At 40.4% G+C, this 18761-nt stretch overlaps 1 protein-coding gene across 2 annotated transcripts; it reads right to left on the bottom strand.

The window, feature by feature from the left end:
• Positions 1-165: 165 nt before the first annotated feature.
• LOC138135438 (zinc finger MIZ domain-containing protein 1-like) lies at positions 166-10011 on the bottom strand. 2 transcript variants are annotated; one of them, XM_069054161.1, is made up of 9 exons: positions 9831-10011; positions 9118-9318; positions 5204-6123; positions 4806-5152; positions 4426-4754; positions 4226-4382; positions 3839-4168; positions 3504-3776; positions 166-2215 (listed from the first exon to the last, which is right to left on the bottom strand). In XM_069054161.1, exons 1-9 carry the CDS (start codon positions 9851-9853, stop codon positions 2075-2077), a joined length of 2721 nt encoding a protein of 906 aa, XP_068910262.1. In that variant the 5' UTR covers positions 9854-10011; the 3' UTR covers positions 166-2074. The 2 variants fall into 2 exon arrangements, with proteins under 2 accessions (XP_068910262.1, XP_068910263.1); XM_069054162.1 differs by having other exon boundaries at positions 4226-4370; positions 9831-10009.
• Between the last annotated feature and the right edge of the window lie 8750 nt (positions 10012-18761).

Raw genomic sequence — 18761 nt, 5'->3', positions numbered from 1 at the left:
GTTTGTAAATCCAGTTGTGAAATAAATCATTCGATTTATCTGTCAATCACTGCTGTACTATGATAAGAATAATCATAGATTCGTGGAGTACTTGTTATTTGATCGTGTACGGTATAAACGAAATGCAAATAAAAGGAAAAGAAATGAAAATAAAAAAAGAAGAAATTATAAGTATTAAAACTATCAGTCTACATTTTTATTCATTGCACAAAACACTGATAATAAAATAGGATAACACAAAGTCAAAATTTGAAATAAAATATACAAAGACTAATTTAGAAAATACTAAAAATAAATTTCCATTTGTACTGAACAATATGATAAAACACAGTAAGTGTAGTAAATAATAATCCCCATAAAATACTAGAACGTAAATAGAAAAACAAGAAGTCAATTATGCGTAGACATAATATTTCCTTAAACGAATGTACAATATATTTACAGTAATTAGCAAAATTCATATTACACAGGTCTTGTTTTCTACAGAATAATTTAGATCTAGATCATCATAAGAAACGAATATAAAATTGCCAATAATCCACCTTGCTTTAAAAATAATTGCATCGTGTCTCGTTATAAAATTGACAATCTTATTTAAGTTTAGCGAGCTAATAGAAATTTATTCGAGAAATGAAAAAATATCTTACAATATTGGTCCAAATCGGCGACGAAAAAAAGAGTGTACAAAAAATGAAACGTCCAAAATGATATGTTAAACATTGGTCTAAAAGATGGAATTATCACCTTCAGAAAAGAACATTACGTGTGAGAGTTCGTGTTACAAAAATTGGTCCATCGTCGAAAAGAAAATCGAATTTAGTAGTAGTAGGTTGAACTCCTTTTCTGAAAATGAAAATGGAAGAAAATAACGTGCCGAAGATGTATAATTAATTAATAGTTGATGTGTAAAACAACGAATGAGAAAACAATAAATTATTGGCAAAGTTTATACTGGAGTTATTAAAAGTTTACAGCGCTCTGATTTGTTTTGAGTTTGAATGTGGTGTGTAAACTTTCAATAATTTGATAAAAATTATCTACTTTGGCTAGGTACATACAACTTATTGACATCTATTCTGCCTACCTTTAGAATGAGTTATTCTTGGCGATAATGCAATTCTAGTGAACCTGATATAATTTCGTATCGATACAAAGTGAATACATTTTTGCTTAGGAACTTGGACCCTACTTCAAAATCAATACAAAATGTAATGCGAACGACAAACACGTATAAGGATCTGGGAATAAAACTCTTTATTGTATTTAACCAAAATATATTTTGTATCACATCAAATTAACTTTAGTGAAAATACACACAAACAGCAGCCACACTATAACATAATATTTTTGTTTAATACAAAATTCAAATGATGCTAAAGAACCACGATTATAAATATACAATTATCAAATATGTTAAAATTACTTATAATTAAAGTTTTATCACAGTCTCAGAGTTCTCAATTAATAATATTATATGTGGATGCTTGTGCTGAATTTACGCCTGAAACAAATAATACAGTCAACAGAAATACAATTTGAAATTTTTCTACTGTCATGTAGTGATATTGCTCGCATTGTGTGGAATCGTTACACGTGTTGTCTGCTGTTATATTAGGTTCACTGAATCGAATACAGCAGATAATACTTGAAGCCTATGCACATCGAGATGCAAAAAGACCGCCAACACGGCCGTTCTAGAAGTACTAGATCGTTTGGTTCCAACTTCTATACTATAATAAGTATATTTATGTAGTTAATAATACTATGCTAAACTGGCCGTCACGAGTTTCTTTTTATTCCACTGGTTACTCATATTATACAATATATTACGATAAAATTTTGGCATAAAAATCAAAATATATGTTCAATAATTTAATATAGGTATCTCAATATATTTCTCTAACCAATGAAATAAAAGCTTATGCCATAAATTTAAGTAGTTATGTACAAATAATACAGTGAAAATAGTTTTGATTTAGACCTTTAATTCATTATTTAACACGATAAAAGTTTTATCACACTTGTTCACTCACATGTCCACCACAAAATGTGGTCGTGAGCTCAGGAACTCATCTTATTCGAACAGAGCAAGGAGGTCATCACTAGCAGACGTGTTGGCGTGCCCTGCACTGCTACCACTAGATGGGGGCGTATTCAGGTCAGGGGGGTCCAGGTAGGACAGCAACTCCATTGGGTCCACGCTGTCCGGTAGCAACTGAAAAAGACACCCAAAGTCAAACCACCGGTTCACTGTCACCCCCTTCGACCACGGTGTTTTTCATTCTTGACACCGGTGTGAACGCGGCTTAATTCTTGAAATCGATACAAATTTAGTAATTTACTATGTAGGAATACATCACGATCCTTTCATCACCGTCACCACTACAATTTTCGTAACGATTGCCACCCGATCTGATAATCAACAGTTTGATTGATTTCGTTATTGTTACTTTAGCTCCCTTCGACGTTTCGTGTAAACCTAGCTTTAGCTGCACACGTCAATTTTAAAAGCGGAAAACAATTCATCGAAACTACCGTGGCAAATTTGCAAAATGGATTTTTTTAGGTCACACTAACTACTTTTCACTCGTGCAACTTGTGTCACCCTCGCCGATTAATTTAAATAATTTCGCAAATTGTTACCTTCGGCGTCGTCAATCCGTAGCTTCAACCACACATGTCGATTTCAATTGTTTCCGCGCAATTAACCGTAAAACAGGTTCTAAAAAACACTTTATTCAGATATTACCACTTAAAAATGCGGAATTCTACAAACTGAACGAACGTAGGTTTAATCTTCTACCCGTTGGTTAAATTACATTAATTTAATAAATATGTACACAATGTTATTTTTGCCACCGGTAATTTCTAGTACGGATGTAACTTTAATCGCAACGTCATTTTCAAATGTTTCGAAAAGTGTGAAGCGTAGCAGAAATGGTGGTAAGAAAATTCAGTTTATTTTTCAATTACATTATGCTAAATAGTGTGCAGTTATGGGAAAAGAGAGCAACAATGGTAATGGTAGTGATGAATCATTGCGAAAAGTTTCCTATCGTTGAAAATTAATCGTGCACCCAGAAAAAAAAAATCCAAATAAACCAAGATGGCAGCGTAGATTCTACGCAAGGTTGATTTTCAAATTTGATTTTTACAAGTCCTCAAAAATGAATCAAAAGATTTATTTGCCAAAACAGTCAAGATCGTAACAGCTCAAAAGTTAAATATATTCTAGTTTTCGAGCCCACGGTAATTATCCTTGAATTGTGTAAGTTTTACGAGTTAGTACGCACCACGTGTAAAAAATAGCTCTTTTTATTATAATTAACAAAACGTTTAATTGGCATTCGACGTTACATATGAAAATAAATTTTTTCGATTGTTCAAAGGCTACCAATTAAATTTTCAATTAAAGTTGTGAAGCAATTAAAGTCAATAACAAACGACATTTATAGCGATCGTAACACTAAACACCGATATCAACAACAAGAGGAAAAACTTACGTTGAGTGCTTCCTGGCCTGTACCTTCACCATCAATAACAGCGGCCGGATCGAAGTTCAGATCCGAGGGTATTTCAGGAACTGTATTTTCAGTGTTGTTCCCACTGTTGTTGTTGCTATTACTACTATTTGAACTATTACTGTTATTGTGGTGATCCGAAGCTGGGGGAACGCTAGGTGGGCCGTTACCTCCCGGTGTGTGGGCCGATCCCGGCGTCCCTCCGGGGGTATGGGGCGTGTGAGGGGTGTGCGGTGTGTGAGGCGTATGGGGCATCTGCAACAAAACAGTCTCGGTGTCCACCCGAATCCTAGATCGAAGGATCGATCCTGACTCACCTGCTCGTTCAAACTCTTCTCCATCGCGTTCAGTGGATCAAGTGAGTTTACAGATTCGCTCAGGTGGGACAACGGTCCGTTCCCTGCTGAATACTCATTGTTTCCTGAGTTGGTCGATGATCCGAAGTCGTACTGATTGCTTCTGGAGTTGTTGTAGGAAGGAGGGCCGTTCATCATCGACCCGCTTGCAATACTGTTCATGTCTGGAGGTATATAAGGTGACATAGCTTGGGACATGTCCCAATTGTTCATGGTTGGCAGCGTCATGCTGCCGGGAGACATTGCTTTGTTTAATCGTTTGGCTCCACAGGAGTCATTGTCGTCCTCCATCTGACAAAAAAAAAAAACGCCGTTACAGGGGCACGATCGATTGTTATTCTAACTCACCTTTATTGTTGTACCTAGACCTTTGGCTGCCTTCCAGTTGGCCGAGCTGTCGATCGTAACCTCGTCCACCTCGCTGCTGCTCAGAGTGTTCAAGATACCCCACATGTACTGGTCCACCTCCAAGCCTTCCAACTGTGCCGGTTTGCTGCAATCAGATCTATCAGATTAGGTCGTTCTTGATTGCTCTGGTTCAGACTTACTTGCAGACCGGACACCTCCAAGAACCCCTCTCGCAGTTCATCTGGAGGTACGATTCCAAGTCGAAGCACTGGATGTGTTTGCAGTCGTGTCCCCTCGCTGGCAGTGTTATCCTCTTGTACGTGATGGGACACTTGAGGGAGACCTTGAGGGCCGTCTGTTCGACCGCGTCTCGGTCCCTCTCCATGTTGGGGCCGCTGCCGGTGTTGCTGAAGTTCCTCTTGATCTTCGCTATACAATGGTCGGCCGTGAGCAGCCTCTTCCTCAGTAGGCCTTGAAGCACCGACCTCACGCTCGGCCTGTGCACCAGTTGCAAGACGAACAAGTGCGACTGCAAGAAACGGATTAGTTTGTTTCGCGGGGAGAGAGCGTCGGGACTCACGCAACAGCACGCCGAGACCGTGATCTGTATGGTGTTGCGACCCGGCTGGCAGACATCTTTAAGGTAGAGGGGTTTGTGTGATGTCTTGTTCTCGCCCCGATCGATGATGAGTGGTGTCGCGTTAACGGAGACTTGTACGGAAGCCGGCCAGTTCGTGTTCATCTGTCGATCTTCGTGATGGAAGCACTTGAGTTGTAATTCTAGGTCTGAACGCCACATCAGCGTCTGGTGTACGGTGGGTTTCAGTTGGAACACGTGATTGCTAACGGCCAGGTTGTGCTCCAACCGAAAGGGGGGAAGGATTATGCCGTCCCTGACGGGGAAGGTCAGCCGGAGTTCGTCATCTTCTGCAACACAAATTTTAGAGATCGCGGGACTCGACCGGTCGAAGGACTTACTCTGACTGGGGATGGGGGGTTTCATCTCGTTGAAATTTGGTTTGACGTCGGGGTTGGGACTGATGTAGGGGGGCATGCTGCTGGCGGGGGTGAGCGGAGGCGTGGGGTTCCCCGGTATGGGGCTGTGCTGGTAGTTCATGTTGTTCCTCATGGCCACGTCCTGCTGGAACTGGCTGGTATTGCCGTATTGCCCGTTCACGTTTCGATTGATGTACTGAGAATCGTTGGAGAATTGGTTCATGGGACCGTTCGGAAAGTACTGGCTCTGATTGGTGTAGGGCGGCGTCGTCTGCCTCAGCGTCCCCGACCCCCTCACCACCGGCCCCATCCCCCCAGGTCCGAAGTTCCCGCTGGGACCGAGCGTCTGTTGCGTCGGGTACTGGTTGAAGGTCGGCTGTCGCGTCCCGTAGGCGGGGTACTGGCCGTTGGGGTTGAAATTGGGGTTCATGTTGGGGTTCATCGTGGGGCAGGGACCGTTGCTGGGGTACGATTGTTGGCCCCGTTTCTGCGTTATGTGCATCGCGGGGGAGGGGTAGGGGGCCATCCGTCTCGGATACATCGAGTTGTTGGTCGGTCCCGGACTCTGCATGCCCATCTTGGGACCCATCGTTCCGGCCATGTTGCCCATCATGGTGTTGTGCATGTTGCCCATTCCCATGTTGGCCATGTTCGACATGGGGTTCATGGTGTTCATGCCGTTCATGCTGCTCATGCCGTTCATGGGCATCATCCTCTGCTGATAACCCTGAGAATACTGCTGGCTGTTGAACTGACCGTTGTCCTGGAGTGCCACCACGCTGGCGGTGGCGGTGGCCGTTGCTGTCGCAGCCGCTACCATCGCAGCCGTTGACAATGCATTACCGCCTCCGTACCCTCCTTCGGTGCCGTTCATGCCATTGCCAGCTCCATAAGTGCCAACCCTGCAATTTTCAAAAACTCTCTCACAAATCGGCGATATTTTCTCTCCCAAATTACTACATTACTATCAAACTTGCAAATGACGAAACAAGATAAATATTTATTTTGTCGTGTTACTGGTTGCATAATCCAGTCCAACCAATCAATGCTCGAACATTAAGTAAACCGAATGACTTGTTCCGATTCATTTAACCGTTCTATTGTTTAGACGAAATGATTATTAAACTGTATCGAAATTTACAGGTTTTTATTCCTCCATAGAAAAAAATCTCTACAAAATTTCTCCGACTTAAAATAATACTCATTTCATTCGATTTTTCACATAACAAAATAAATGTTATCCCATTAATCCACATGAAAAACCAAAGTCTCGATGATTGGAAAATTATAAAAACCATTTAAAGAAAATTGGTCAATAATTCGTAACATTATTCATTATGTCTTTATCGTTTCAAACATGTGTTATATTCGCGAATTGTATAAATTGCAGATAAAATTTATTTGCATTGTAAACATGTGGTAAAACAGCAGGTGATCGCATCAGTTTTATGATGATAAGATTAGAGCAAGAAGCGGCTTTAATCTTCCCATAGCTGCTAAAAGTTAAAATTTTGTGTTGACTAAACCATAGAATTTTTGTTTTTGCATGCGCAGTTCAGAATTGATTGAATTTTAAGAAATCGCAGAAAAGTGAAGAGAAGCATTGTTGTAGTTTCACCGAAGTCAAGTTATCAATGAAACAAAAATAAACCTGTATGAATCAGAATTAAATTTCGTTTCCTTGTTTTACATTTTTATCTCGGTTCCGATAATCTCCTCTAGATTTTTTCGCAATGTGAAATTATTTCAAATACGTGAATTAACCGACAAATCAATCGAGAAGTTATATTTTGCACGACTAACCTTCATCGGCTATCACAAAAATAAAAAACAAAGTTTTTTCAACTACACGTGCATGCTGATTAAGTGCCTTGCCTCGTGTGTTGCATAATTTACAAAATTGCGTTTTTTAATTACCATTATCTAGACAAAAACGTTATCTCCAGTGTCGCCACACGCGTTTTGTGCTTTCTTTTATTATAAAACGGGGCACGAGAATTTTACATTTTTACTTATAGAACAGACCGGTCGGGAGAGCCCCCTGGGTTGAATTGTATCTCTCTCCCAAGTTACCCCACCCTGACGATCACCTGACAGTTTGGGATAAAAAAATAACGATCTAGCTCTAACGCTATTTGTCCAGATTTGTTATAAAACAACCCTTATTTTTTGCAAACGTCTCGTTGCACAACCACTTAACGAACCCCTGAACGAGAACGTGACTACCGTCTACGATTTTTTATTCGTTCCAGATTTTTCCACGAGTTTATTTTCGATTAGTGAATTAAATAAAACAGTACCCCCTATCGCGACCCTTCATCTAGACCCCTCGATACGTATTTGGGGACATAATTGGGCTGAAATTGTGGTGTGTTTCAACGAATACTCTCAGCGACGAGGCTAAACGTGTAAAGTGCTGCATAAGCCAGTCGAGGACCTTTCAATAAGGGCGAGTCAGCAGTACCCAAACTATTTCGATTAGAGTCATCGGATTAAAAAGTGAACGTAAAATAAACTCTGAAATGGGGTTGCTCGAGTATTGATTCGACAGTTCTTCAAATATTTAGTTTCACAAAACTGGATTTTTTTTTAAATATGGTTAATGCGACAAACGCTCGGCGAAAATTTTACAAATTACATTTCTGACGACAAAAACATAATTTTCTTATCTAGAACTGTGGCTCAAAAATACTGTAATTGTTTAGGCTAGAGCGATAAAAATTATCAAAATGAGCTGTGCATTTTACAAATTTCAACGTTTGGTAACTGTTTTTTTTGCAAGTAATGCAGTGGTAGGGATGGTCGATTTGCGTTATGTTTTCTGGGGTCGGTAAGACTTGTTGGAGGCAGTAAAAGATCGCAGACAATAACATAATTAATGACCATAACACAATCATAAAGTAGACGTGATAATCCACGCTCATCTGCATGAGGCGAAAGCAGTGGGAGTGGCCTACGGACTTAATTTAATCAACATTAACATTCAAAGACATAATAATCGCGTCGTAATCCGTTCGTGCCGGGTTTTTTTCGAACAATTTACAATTTGCAGCCGAAAGGAAATCCGTTGGCGAAGAGGCGAGATCAGCGCATTAGAGTTGTTTTCTATAAAAACACATTACACGAGCCTAATCAACAATCGCACCTGTAAAGATAACATCAGCGGAGATGACTCGATAAAATTTCACACCCCGTTCGAGATATTTTCGTTCCATCAGCGTCGGTTATTTTTGGGCTCGGGGAAATATGGCCGGGGTGGAAAAAAGCTGTACATTTAACCGGTGGGTAAAGCTGGCGAACAATGCACCAGAAGGGAGATCGCCGATTGTCCGGGGTTAGAACGGGCGGGGAGTTACGATGTGACAAACAATGCCCGGAGTATTGGCAATGCAGGGTGGGTTTTGTGTTCGCACAGTATCGGTGGTTGATGATCGGTCTTGTGAAATATCGAACGCGTCTCACCCCGTCCCGTTAATTAATTTAATATCTAATACATTAATGAGGTTCGAGTGTCGGCGGAGGGTGGAACAGTTTTGGGGCGTCTGGAGCGCTACGTCGATTCCACCCTCCTCGGACGGCACTCGTACCTGGCGAGCACAAAATATTTCTCGTAGCGTAAATCTGAAAGTTTGCTCTTTTACAATCTCGGGGGTCGTAAATTAGGCAGGTAGAGCAACCAACCCAGTCGACACGTGCGCGCGGATAACGTAAACAAAATGCGAAAAATCGTTCGTGCCCATAAAAAACGGTTTCTTAATTGTCGCAATTAGTGTAGACGTAAATTCGTCGATAAGCACGTTGCGTTGCGTAATTTTCCGGTGCGATTTGGGTTTTTTAACGGTTCGAGAACGAGGGGTGGTCCGTGGGGTTGGGTGAGATAGAGGGGGGACACTCACCCAGGCCCCGTCTGCCTGTAGGCCGTCTGGTAGGAAGGCTGTCCTTGTTTGAGAGCGTTTCCGTAGTTTGGATTTCCTGCAGGTGTCGGGCCACCCGAGAAGCCTCCGTGGGGGCCCGACTGAGTAGACGTGGTGACTCCCCACACCGTGGTCACGACTGACAACTGCTGCTGGGCCGTGGCGCCCGCTGGCGACCAGTCCCTGAAACAGGCCATGCTGGTTACATCGAAGGCCTCGTCCACGTGGTGATTAGTCAATCTGCAGAGCGCTTATGCGTCGCACGCTGCATAATTTCGTGTTTATCACGCACGTCAATCGAGGTTTAATTGTCAAGCGGGGACGACGTCGACCAAAAGATGATGACCACATTCGTACCACTGTCCGCCAAAACTCGCTCCCGATTGTCGCACTAGTGCGGTACGAAATTCACCTCCCCAAACCGTTCGCACTCAAAAAGCCATCCACTGGGTTTTTTTCGAATCCATGGTTTGAGGTGCCGTCAAAAAATCCCAACGGTCGCACTCGAAATCACCATCACTGATTCGCGTTTTGGTTTTTTTTTTCCAGAGAGATCACAATTTTTCACACAGTTTTCGTTTCAGCACTGCACTTCACACCGCGGTGGTACTCCTGTGGTCGTGAAAAATTTCGACGGCGGCCCCAAAAAATATTCTGCAAGAGAAAGACAATTTCGGGGTGAAAATGTGGTGTACCTGTAGGAAGTATATCCCAGCATTTGAGGGTAAACATAAAGGTGGTGAATGTTTGAGACACTTTTACACGACCATAATAATTCAGTTAACACACTTGTACGGAGCGAGCGTTTGGACGCGCGCGTACAACACAACCGGAACGCAACGTTCGACTGTCTGCCTGCGAGAGAAACAACGGCACGTAGTCAGCTATGGAGGGGTTCAGGGGAAGTTGACCCGAGCTCATTCTCCTCCATTCCATGCGGCCACAATATCGGTTATAGCGGGCGGCGTTGCCAGCTCACTGCGACCGATACCGTGGGTGGATAGTTTTCTGTCTCGCTTTATGCACGCAACTCGAGGACAGGACCGGAACCGGAACGTTTTTCACACGCAGTCGACGAGATAACTGTGCCAATGTCGCACAGCGGCAACGTCGCTCTAGGCGTCCCGCACCGGACAGATTTTGTTCTATTGATTTCTTTTGGGACGAGCGTTCTTTGGATTTTTCCAAAATTTCCTTCGCCAGCTCGTTCGATAAACCACACGAACACATTTTTCAACCTCCAACAGTCCGGATTGGCGAATTTTTCTTTGACGAACTTGGTGCACAGAGGTCACGTGCTCGAAATGCCACCTTGACACACATCGCACTAGAGAATTTGCAAATTGTGCAACGCCAACGAAGAATTAAACAATCGTCCTATTGATTTTATTAATTTTTCACAACCTTAATTTCAACAACGAATCGAGTGCACTCACAAGAATATTGTTTTTGAACTGCTTTTGTTGTTATTGTCTTGTTAAATCCTCATTTAATTTTTGAAGATTTTTACCAAATTACATAATTTCAAATATGGAATTTCTTTGCATTTTTTAGATTCTTTTGACTTCTGTTTTGTTAACGAACGAGTTAGAATGTTCATTCAGACGATGTAAAAAAGTGAAGAGATCTTCAGAAACATTATTTGAGTTAACGATTTTATTACCTGGACCTTTATCCATTTTCAATTGTGGTCTAACGACTATCCTTCTTGCAGTTTAGGGGAAATTCCAACCACAACGATCATCTTAAAACCCCAAACAAGAAGAATTTAAAATGCTACGTGAGGTGAACATCCCCAGGAACTACTTTTTGGAAATTTTCAAATATGTGTGTACATACTCAAAATATATTTCAATTTTTCCAGTAAACGAAAGAATACATGCACCATATACAGTGTTCGCGTTTTCTGAATTCCTCAAAAACCAAATGAGTCGAACAAATTTATTTACGTCTTTAACTGACTCAATTTTTGAAAATCGATTTCGGAAATTATACAGAGTGCGCATGTTTGAACGTTTTTGTCTTGTTCCAGGTCCCCTCCGCCCTCACTTGTGGTGTGTCGTCCAATTCGATGCTCTCCTCTTCGTCACTAATATACAGTGTGTCTCGTGATTTGATGATGGAGCAATAACGAACGAGTGGCGAGTCCGGCCCTGTCGCCCAGTGGCTCACCGTGTTCTCTCGCCACGCATCGAGACAAGGAGTTAGTTTGATAGCGTCGATGGATTGGTGTGTTGTGTGCTCGCGCTGCGTCCTGCTTCGGATTCACATGTACTTTTTCTGAATTTGTCTGGTTTGCAGGTCGGTGGGAGAGGTGGGCGAGGGGCGTCCGCCCTTCTTGAGCGGGAGGAGAGGGATGAAAAAAAAAAAAGAAGTTTGAAGATCGCGCGCGTATACAGCGTGTTCGGATAAGCGTAGTCGCCGTTTGTGATTTGTCGCCGATCTGGCGCAATAGTGGAAATTGGCGGTGTCGGGTGGAGTCGCATCTGTCCGCTCCCGTTCGGTGCACGTTCAATTACTCCGCCTAATTATCGGCTAAACAGCAAACGTACGCTACCCGCTGGCACTCTCGCCCATCTCTAACCTGGCACCCGTCATTGTTTACCTCTTTATCTAAAGCGACCGACGCACGCACACCCAACGGTCGACGGTTGTGACCACGTGTAAGAGTTATCTGCGGGACGAGTCGTAATCATGCATTAATAACATTTTACTCGGCGAGGTTTAACAGCCTAAATGTCAATCTTCTCGAAACCTACTCTGCGTAATTGTTGCAGAAACAAGTCGGCAGAGTCGCGCACACCGACACCGAACGAATATTGTTGCGCCTTTGCATAATTCAAATCGCCCTCTAAACGCCACCGACATAATTGCATTGGCAATTGCGTGAGCATCGACAGATCGGGGTGGATCGAACCGACCCCCGGGTCCTGGCCGAATTTGTTGCCTCATTTTTCGAACCGTTCGGATCGATGGTCGAAACGTAATTTCGTTAATTAAAAAGTCCCCACTGTGATGCAGCGGAATTTTGAACGATGACACTCGACAATGAAAACACGGATTTTCCGCTACTTTTCACGTTCCGGAATTTCTACTCTTGCGCAACCGGAAAACCGGCGACGATTGTCAAAATGTGTCCATTTGACGCCAGTTCGAATCGTAGGCGTCGAACAAATCATGTCTTTCGAGTTGTTTCTTCGGCGTTTACAACCGACTGAAAAGTACGTCCAGAATACGTTTATATCGAGAAGTACATGGGCGGTCCTGCGATTTACATGACAACCGACCAGGCGGGATACCACGTGATGTGTACTTTTCCGTTCAAGCGAACTCTGATTTGTACGCTACGTGCGGAACAGTAAAGGCCAACCCTTAAATACTTTCTTTTGAAATAGTCGATTTTATTGCGTGGCTGCAAAATTGTGACGTTTCCAAGAAGCCAATAAATCTTCCGCGTCAATAATTTGTGGTCCTTTGTACCTGAATGTTTAAATTTAACTCCATCTTCTTGGAAACGAAAGGAAAGGGACGCATTTTTTCCTTTAACACCTCAAGAACGATCCTGTAGGATTTGTTGAAATAAGAGCATACCCTAGACGAGAAATAATCCTATGGTGTTTATTCTATTTTATTTTCGAGACCCTCTGTACGAGCAGTCGTTTTTATTTTGACGAATAAAAAATAATTTTATTTAACGATTTCATTACCAGCATACTTTGATATACCTTCGGTTGAGCTCTAGTGACTACCCCTCTCGAAATTTTACGGGAAATTCCGACCTGTGTGACGACCCTAAAACCGGAAGTAACAGAATTTAAAATTAGAGAAAAGATGGACATTCCTAGAGAGTGAAATTTCTATTTTATGGCTCAGAACTGGCCAGACAACGTTACTTTGCCAATATGATCAACCTTGTACGAAGAAAATCTAATCCGATCGTATCAATTTTTCGTTTTGGTATTTGCTAATTTTGTCTTTTGACCTTTTTCTGATAGGTCGCATGATTTCTAAAAATTGTTCTGGTCGCTAGACGGTGTCGGTAATAGAGAATCGAACTGGATGATCAATTAGAACAGAATGTGCTGTAACACAACACTGAACCAGTTCTACTCAAGTGAGATTAAATGAAAAACCGCACTCACCTGTATATTTCCTTAACCTATATAATTTATAGTGTATATTGCATTACGGAAATAAATCATTTATAAATACGAACGGGAGCGACGCTAGCTACTGTCACGTCCACGTAAATTCATTGTTTGCGTTAATCGTCGTATTTTTATTATTTGCTGTTTTATTTTTAACATTCGCAATAAATTTTTTCATATTTATTGCGCCACACTTTCTAGGTAATTTATGTACGTATTGATTATTCTTGTACCGATATCTCAGACTACGAAAAATGTTCAAGATCGCAACAAAAGTACTAACTCCAGTAATTTGGTACCACATACTTGAATCAATTTTTGCATGACATTGTCGTGTACTTGATCATCCGATGCAAAAAGACTTTTGGACTCGTCTACATAGAGGATTAGCTACTATCATCAGAATCGTATCTGAAATTTTTCGAATAATCATTGATAAATTTTCATTAATCGTATCGTCTACGTGATTTTGTTAATTCCTAAAATATTTACCTTTCATAAAACAACAACGTAAACACGGATTTAGATAAGTTGAGCTTTCATTTGCCACAATTTAGATTTTTTAAATCGATAACTCTCGCCCCTAATCTCGTCCAGATCTAATCGCGTTTGTTTTCGACAACGTCCCTACTCCAAAATAGTATACCGGAGTGGTACTCGTGACGGGAAAATTCGAGAAAAAATGGTACTACTTCCTGTGTAGAACGACAGGTGAAACTGTGGCCACTCAACAAATCAAATGTAATACCAATTGACTCCGGTGGATTAACAAAAACAGTACTGTTTCGCAACGTTAGGCGGTGACGTAGAGAATCAGTGCAGAGCTGGTGAAATGACACGATTGTTTAACTCCGTTATAAGGAACAGAATTACGATGCCGTTAAGAGCAAAGTCATCGACTCACCTCACAAGCTCATCTAAACGATATTATTAATATTTTTCGGTTTACGCATAGTTCTTCGTGTGACAGGTGGAACGACGCGGATTCCGCGCTTTTCTCCTCTGAACGACTCCGAACTCCCGAAGAAAAGGGTACTTCATAATGCCGACGAGTTGATAATACCACGTTGGCAATTTTTCGTCCGGTTTTGGCATTATTTATTGCTCCATTGTTGCTACCCGTTCTTTTCAAAGTTATTGCCGAGATAAGAAAAACATTAAAAAGTAAAGCGGCAGGACGAAACTAGGTGAGAGGCAGAGGTCGACGCGAATTTTCCGAAATATCGGAACGAATCTCTCGTTATTTCGCCCAGTCGCAGAAACAGAAAATCATTAGAGGACTAAAATAAAAATAATAACACCTTCGAGCTAATCCACGAGTACATAGTACAAATTGATTATTGGTTTATCAGTGATAATAGTCAAGGACGAAAATATTTTGTTAATATCACTTTGTGCAATATTAATGTTTAGGTAAAGTCGTGTTTGCTTTAGTTTTACAATATTTGATTATTAAATTTAGGCTACTACGTCTTACGTAATGCTGAAGGATTCGATCGTAACACCTGGAACGGTTATCATTTCGGACATTTTTCGATATTACTTTTTGATAATGCTAATGTCATTAATGGATTAAACTGTTTCAAGGTGAAATTGGCAGGCACGTATTGATAGCGATGTTGAATTTTTAAGGGTTCGGGTCAGGGCCGGTTCAGGGGTTCCCAACCAACAACTAACGATGTTTTTCGATAGCTCTACAAAATTTCACCTTTTAATTGGTCTAATTTTCAGCTGAAATGACCAAATCATTTTGGATAAAAATTTTGGTTTTTCTCATTCAGAAAATACTATTCATTGTCGAATGAAACTCCTATAAACCATATTGTAGAGTCCAGGAGTTTATGAAAAGGCATTTCAAATTATTCGATGATGAATTGTATAATTAATTATTTTACAAATATTTTTATTGTCTTTAAAACATTTTTTGTTCACTGTCAGAATTTGAGAATTTTCTCCTGTGTGAACGGATTTTGATAAATTTGACAACTTGTCAAAACGAAACGTCAAGCTAATTTTAAAGATTTTAAGCGATTTAAAGCTTTTAAGGGGCTCGTCGGACAAAAAAAGTTGTATTCAACTCGTTCTTGTGTAAATTGGCTTTTTTTTTGGCACTCGTGGGTCTTTAAAACGCTCGTTTCACTCGCGTTTTAAACTGGCCCACTCATGCCAAAAAAGGCCAATTTACACACGAACTCGTTAAATAAACTACTATTTTTGTTCGACACTGTCAGAATTTGAGAATTTTCTCCTATGTCAACGGATTTTGATAAATGTCACAACTTGTCAAAATGAAACGTCAAGCTAATTTTAAAGGTTTTAAGCGATTTGGAGCCTTTAAAGGGCTCGTCGAACAAAAAAACGTTGTATTCAACTCGTTCGTGTGTAAATTGGGCCTTTTTTGGCACTCGTCAAATAAACTACTATTTTAAAAAGCTCGGTTGAAATATTTCTACTAAAAATATTCCAAGACGAGCTCTGATTTCATTTCTTGGGGCCTAGAGCCGACCCTGCTCGGCTCAAATATTGATACCGATAATTGTCTGTTTCTCGAGTTTACAACGGAAGGTTTTTCCTTAGCATCGTGTTATTTAAAGTTTCAATCGATAAAAAATGTCGGACGCTTCTCAACTAACTAGAATAATTATTCAAACTAAGAAAACCAAGTAAAATGGTATTTTGGTCGAGGTAAAAATATCTAACGTCATGCTTTAATTTTTTAAATTGCTCTCTTAACAGAAAAACGTAATCTATCTATTTAGTTAAAAGTAAAAGCATTTTGAAAGTTGAGATTTGCTTCGAATTAGAAACTGTTGGTGTGATTTTTTTGCATCTCTGTCACTTTATGGTAAAATCTAATCTCCGGTTTTGCAAAATTATTAACTTCCAGTTTCCTGGAGTCGTGCCCGGATTAATTAAACGCACTTTACTCGCCAATTGCAAATCTTGGGTGTTATTTTGATTAAAAAAAAAACAAATTTCCATTTCGAATTCGCTCTGAACCAAGATTAGACAAATAGGAAACCTGTTTTTGGACAATTTAATTGTTTTTCAAGGTACTTGACTTGGCAACAAGGTTCCACTGCAAGTTAACGTAATAACACATCAATAATTCTTATCATACTTCTAACACTACATATGCATTATACCAATAATTATTGAAACTAATTATGATGTCGTTTTTACACTTTTCCAAGGTTATAAACAAATAATGTCGATTTTATGGCCTGTTCTGGTGGGGCAATAATTTCGAAAAGTGCATTGAAAAATGTGTTTTTGGCAACAACGCATGAATATTTTTGGGGGAATCGTTGAGCGATCGATCGTCGTTATCGGAGCGTTTAAAGATCGGTACAAAGCGAATCTGGATCCTCCGGTTAAATCCCTTTCTAATTAATCATTTTTGTCAGCGTACGTTTTACGTCGCATTTTTTCTAGGCCGTCCGAATACGTCATCGTGTCATTGCTAACCCTCGCCGGAATTATTTATCAATGCAGCTCGTGCCCCCGGAATCGATCGACCCTACATAATGTCATGTTGACTCGATGACATTAATTAGTGTTTAAATTATTGACTCGGGGGTTGTCGATTAATTTTTTCTTTCGCCGTCAAAAGAGAAGGCGGCAATCGAACGCGACTGTTGACACAAGAATCCGGTTGCGTAACCAGTCAATCCTGCAACAGTGCCGGACTTTGATAGTTTTGCGCGCACACAAAAAAAAAACTGTCAGTATTTAAATGTCGGATCGTAACAATAAACGTATACGCGAACATGCGGCGAGCGATAATGATAGCAAAGCAACAGCTTTTTAATTATTCATAGCCTTATCAAGGCTTAATTGAAATGAACTTTAATTGCTAATAAAACCTTAACAAAATGAGTTATTGCTCTTATCAAGTGTTATCGACAATTCAGTTATATCGCCGCAAGATTCGTCTTTTATGGTGAATTTGCATTGTACTCGCAGCCAGAAGCAATGGTTAACGATTCTGCAGCAATTTATTACTGTTATATTTAGTAGTAAAACCGTTTTAAAATAATGTAAAAAGTTATGGGTGGCGAAATTGCCAAACCAGCTTAAATAATTGCCAAGCAGGATTGCTGTGCTTGGTTAATATTTTTTTAGAAAACACCACTGATATGACATCTATTTTGTTGCACTTTCGCTGTTAAAACAAACATTTTTTTCGTAGTGTGCGACCGCGAAAAAGTGTGTCAATGAGATAACCTCATTTGACATTTCTTACTTTGTACAATTGCGTTCTTCAATGGTTGCTTGTGTGCACACACTCACGACTTTTGTTTGATTTCCTGTTCCTATCGTTTCCTCTTTTATCGCTCGCCCGACAATCGCCAAAGGATTTATGTTTGTTCGCGTTATTCATTTAAAAATATTTATTTTGTGATTTATTCACCGACTTCGTTAGCATCTCGTCGCAATTTTTCCCCCAACAAGATGATCATTCCCAACCGTTTTGTAAATAATTCTAAATGGACATAGCGAAAAACATTTGGACCACCGCCAGATTCACTAAATGAGAATTTGTTTTATTTTGAACCACGACCTACCATAGAAAAAATTCTCAAGACAAAATATTGGACCGAGTTGAACGGCCTCCAATTGGGAAACAGGCGAAAATATTTTTTTGAATCTCGTGAAATGTGCGATCAAGTCGGTTTTGGTTTAAACTTTTACCGCTACATAAAATATTTTATTGTTTATTTAAGAACAACAACGAACAACACGAATTTCATTTTAGCAAAATATTCAAATTAGTACTAGAAACTGAACAGATGTCTTTGTTTCCACATTGTTGAACAGAGCAAACAGTACTGAAGACGTTGGTCCAGATGGTCCACGAAGAGGTCCACTACTACAACCAAAACCGTTGCAAACATTCCACTACGACAATTCTGGACCTACTTAGACCCCCGTACTCTCCAGATTCGCGTCCAACAGACAAGGTACGTATGCTTGTTTGCAGAGTAGACTTTGATTTTTTTTTGTTCGAACGAACATAGTACGCCGATGCGTGGGCGTTGTTGTTACTTGCGTCAAGAGCAAAGTTTCAGCTTGAGTGACATCAAACCACCCTCCAATTTGTGTAAATAAGCAAAATTTGACACTAACGATCGCGTTAATAGCGCATTTTACAATAATAACGTCCGCGGTAATCGCTTATAAAAATATTTAATTAGCGATTAAATCCTTGTTTAGTTTCTAATAATAAGAGGAAGTTTAGTTCGTGATAACAAAGCGAGATTGCATAATTTTACACTGCACACATCACTCCCATAACTACGTGCAGGCGGTTTTGTTCTTTTCCACAAAACCGAGATTTGAGGTTTTTTCTCTATTGATGAGATAATCAACACATTTGAGCATTTGACACAAGAACGAGCAATTACAAATTCTTGAGATGTGCGTCACAGTGGGTGTCATTGTCGAAACGATTTTCCGGTCAGGTAGGGACAGCGA

The sequence above is a fragment of the Tenebrio molitor genome, chromosome 7 (genome assembly GCF_963966145.1).
Source record: "Tenebrio molitor chromosome 7, icTenMoli1.1, whole genome shotgun sequence".
NCBI classification, from domain to species: domain Eukaryota; kingdom Metazoa; phylum Arthropoda; class Insecta; order Coleoptera; family Tenebrionidae; genus Tenebrio; species Tenebrio molitor.
Note: the sequence above shows the minus strand (reverse complement) of the source record. Positions and strands in the feature narration are given on the sequence as shown.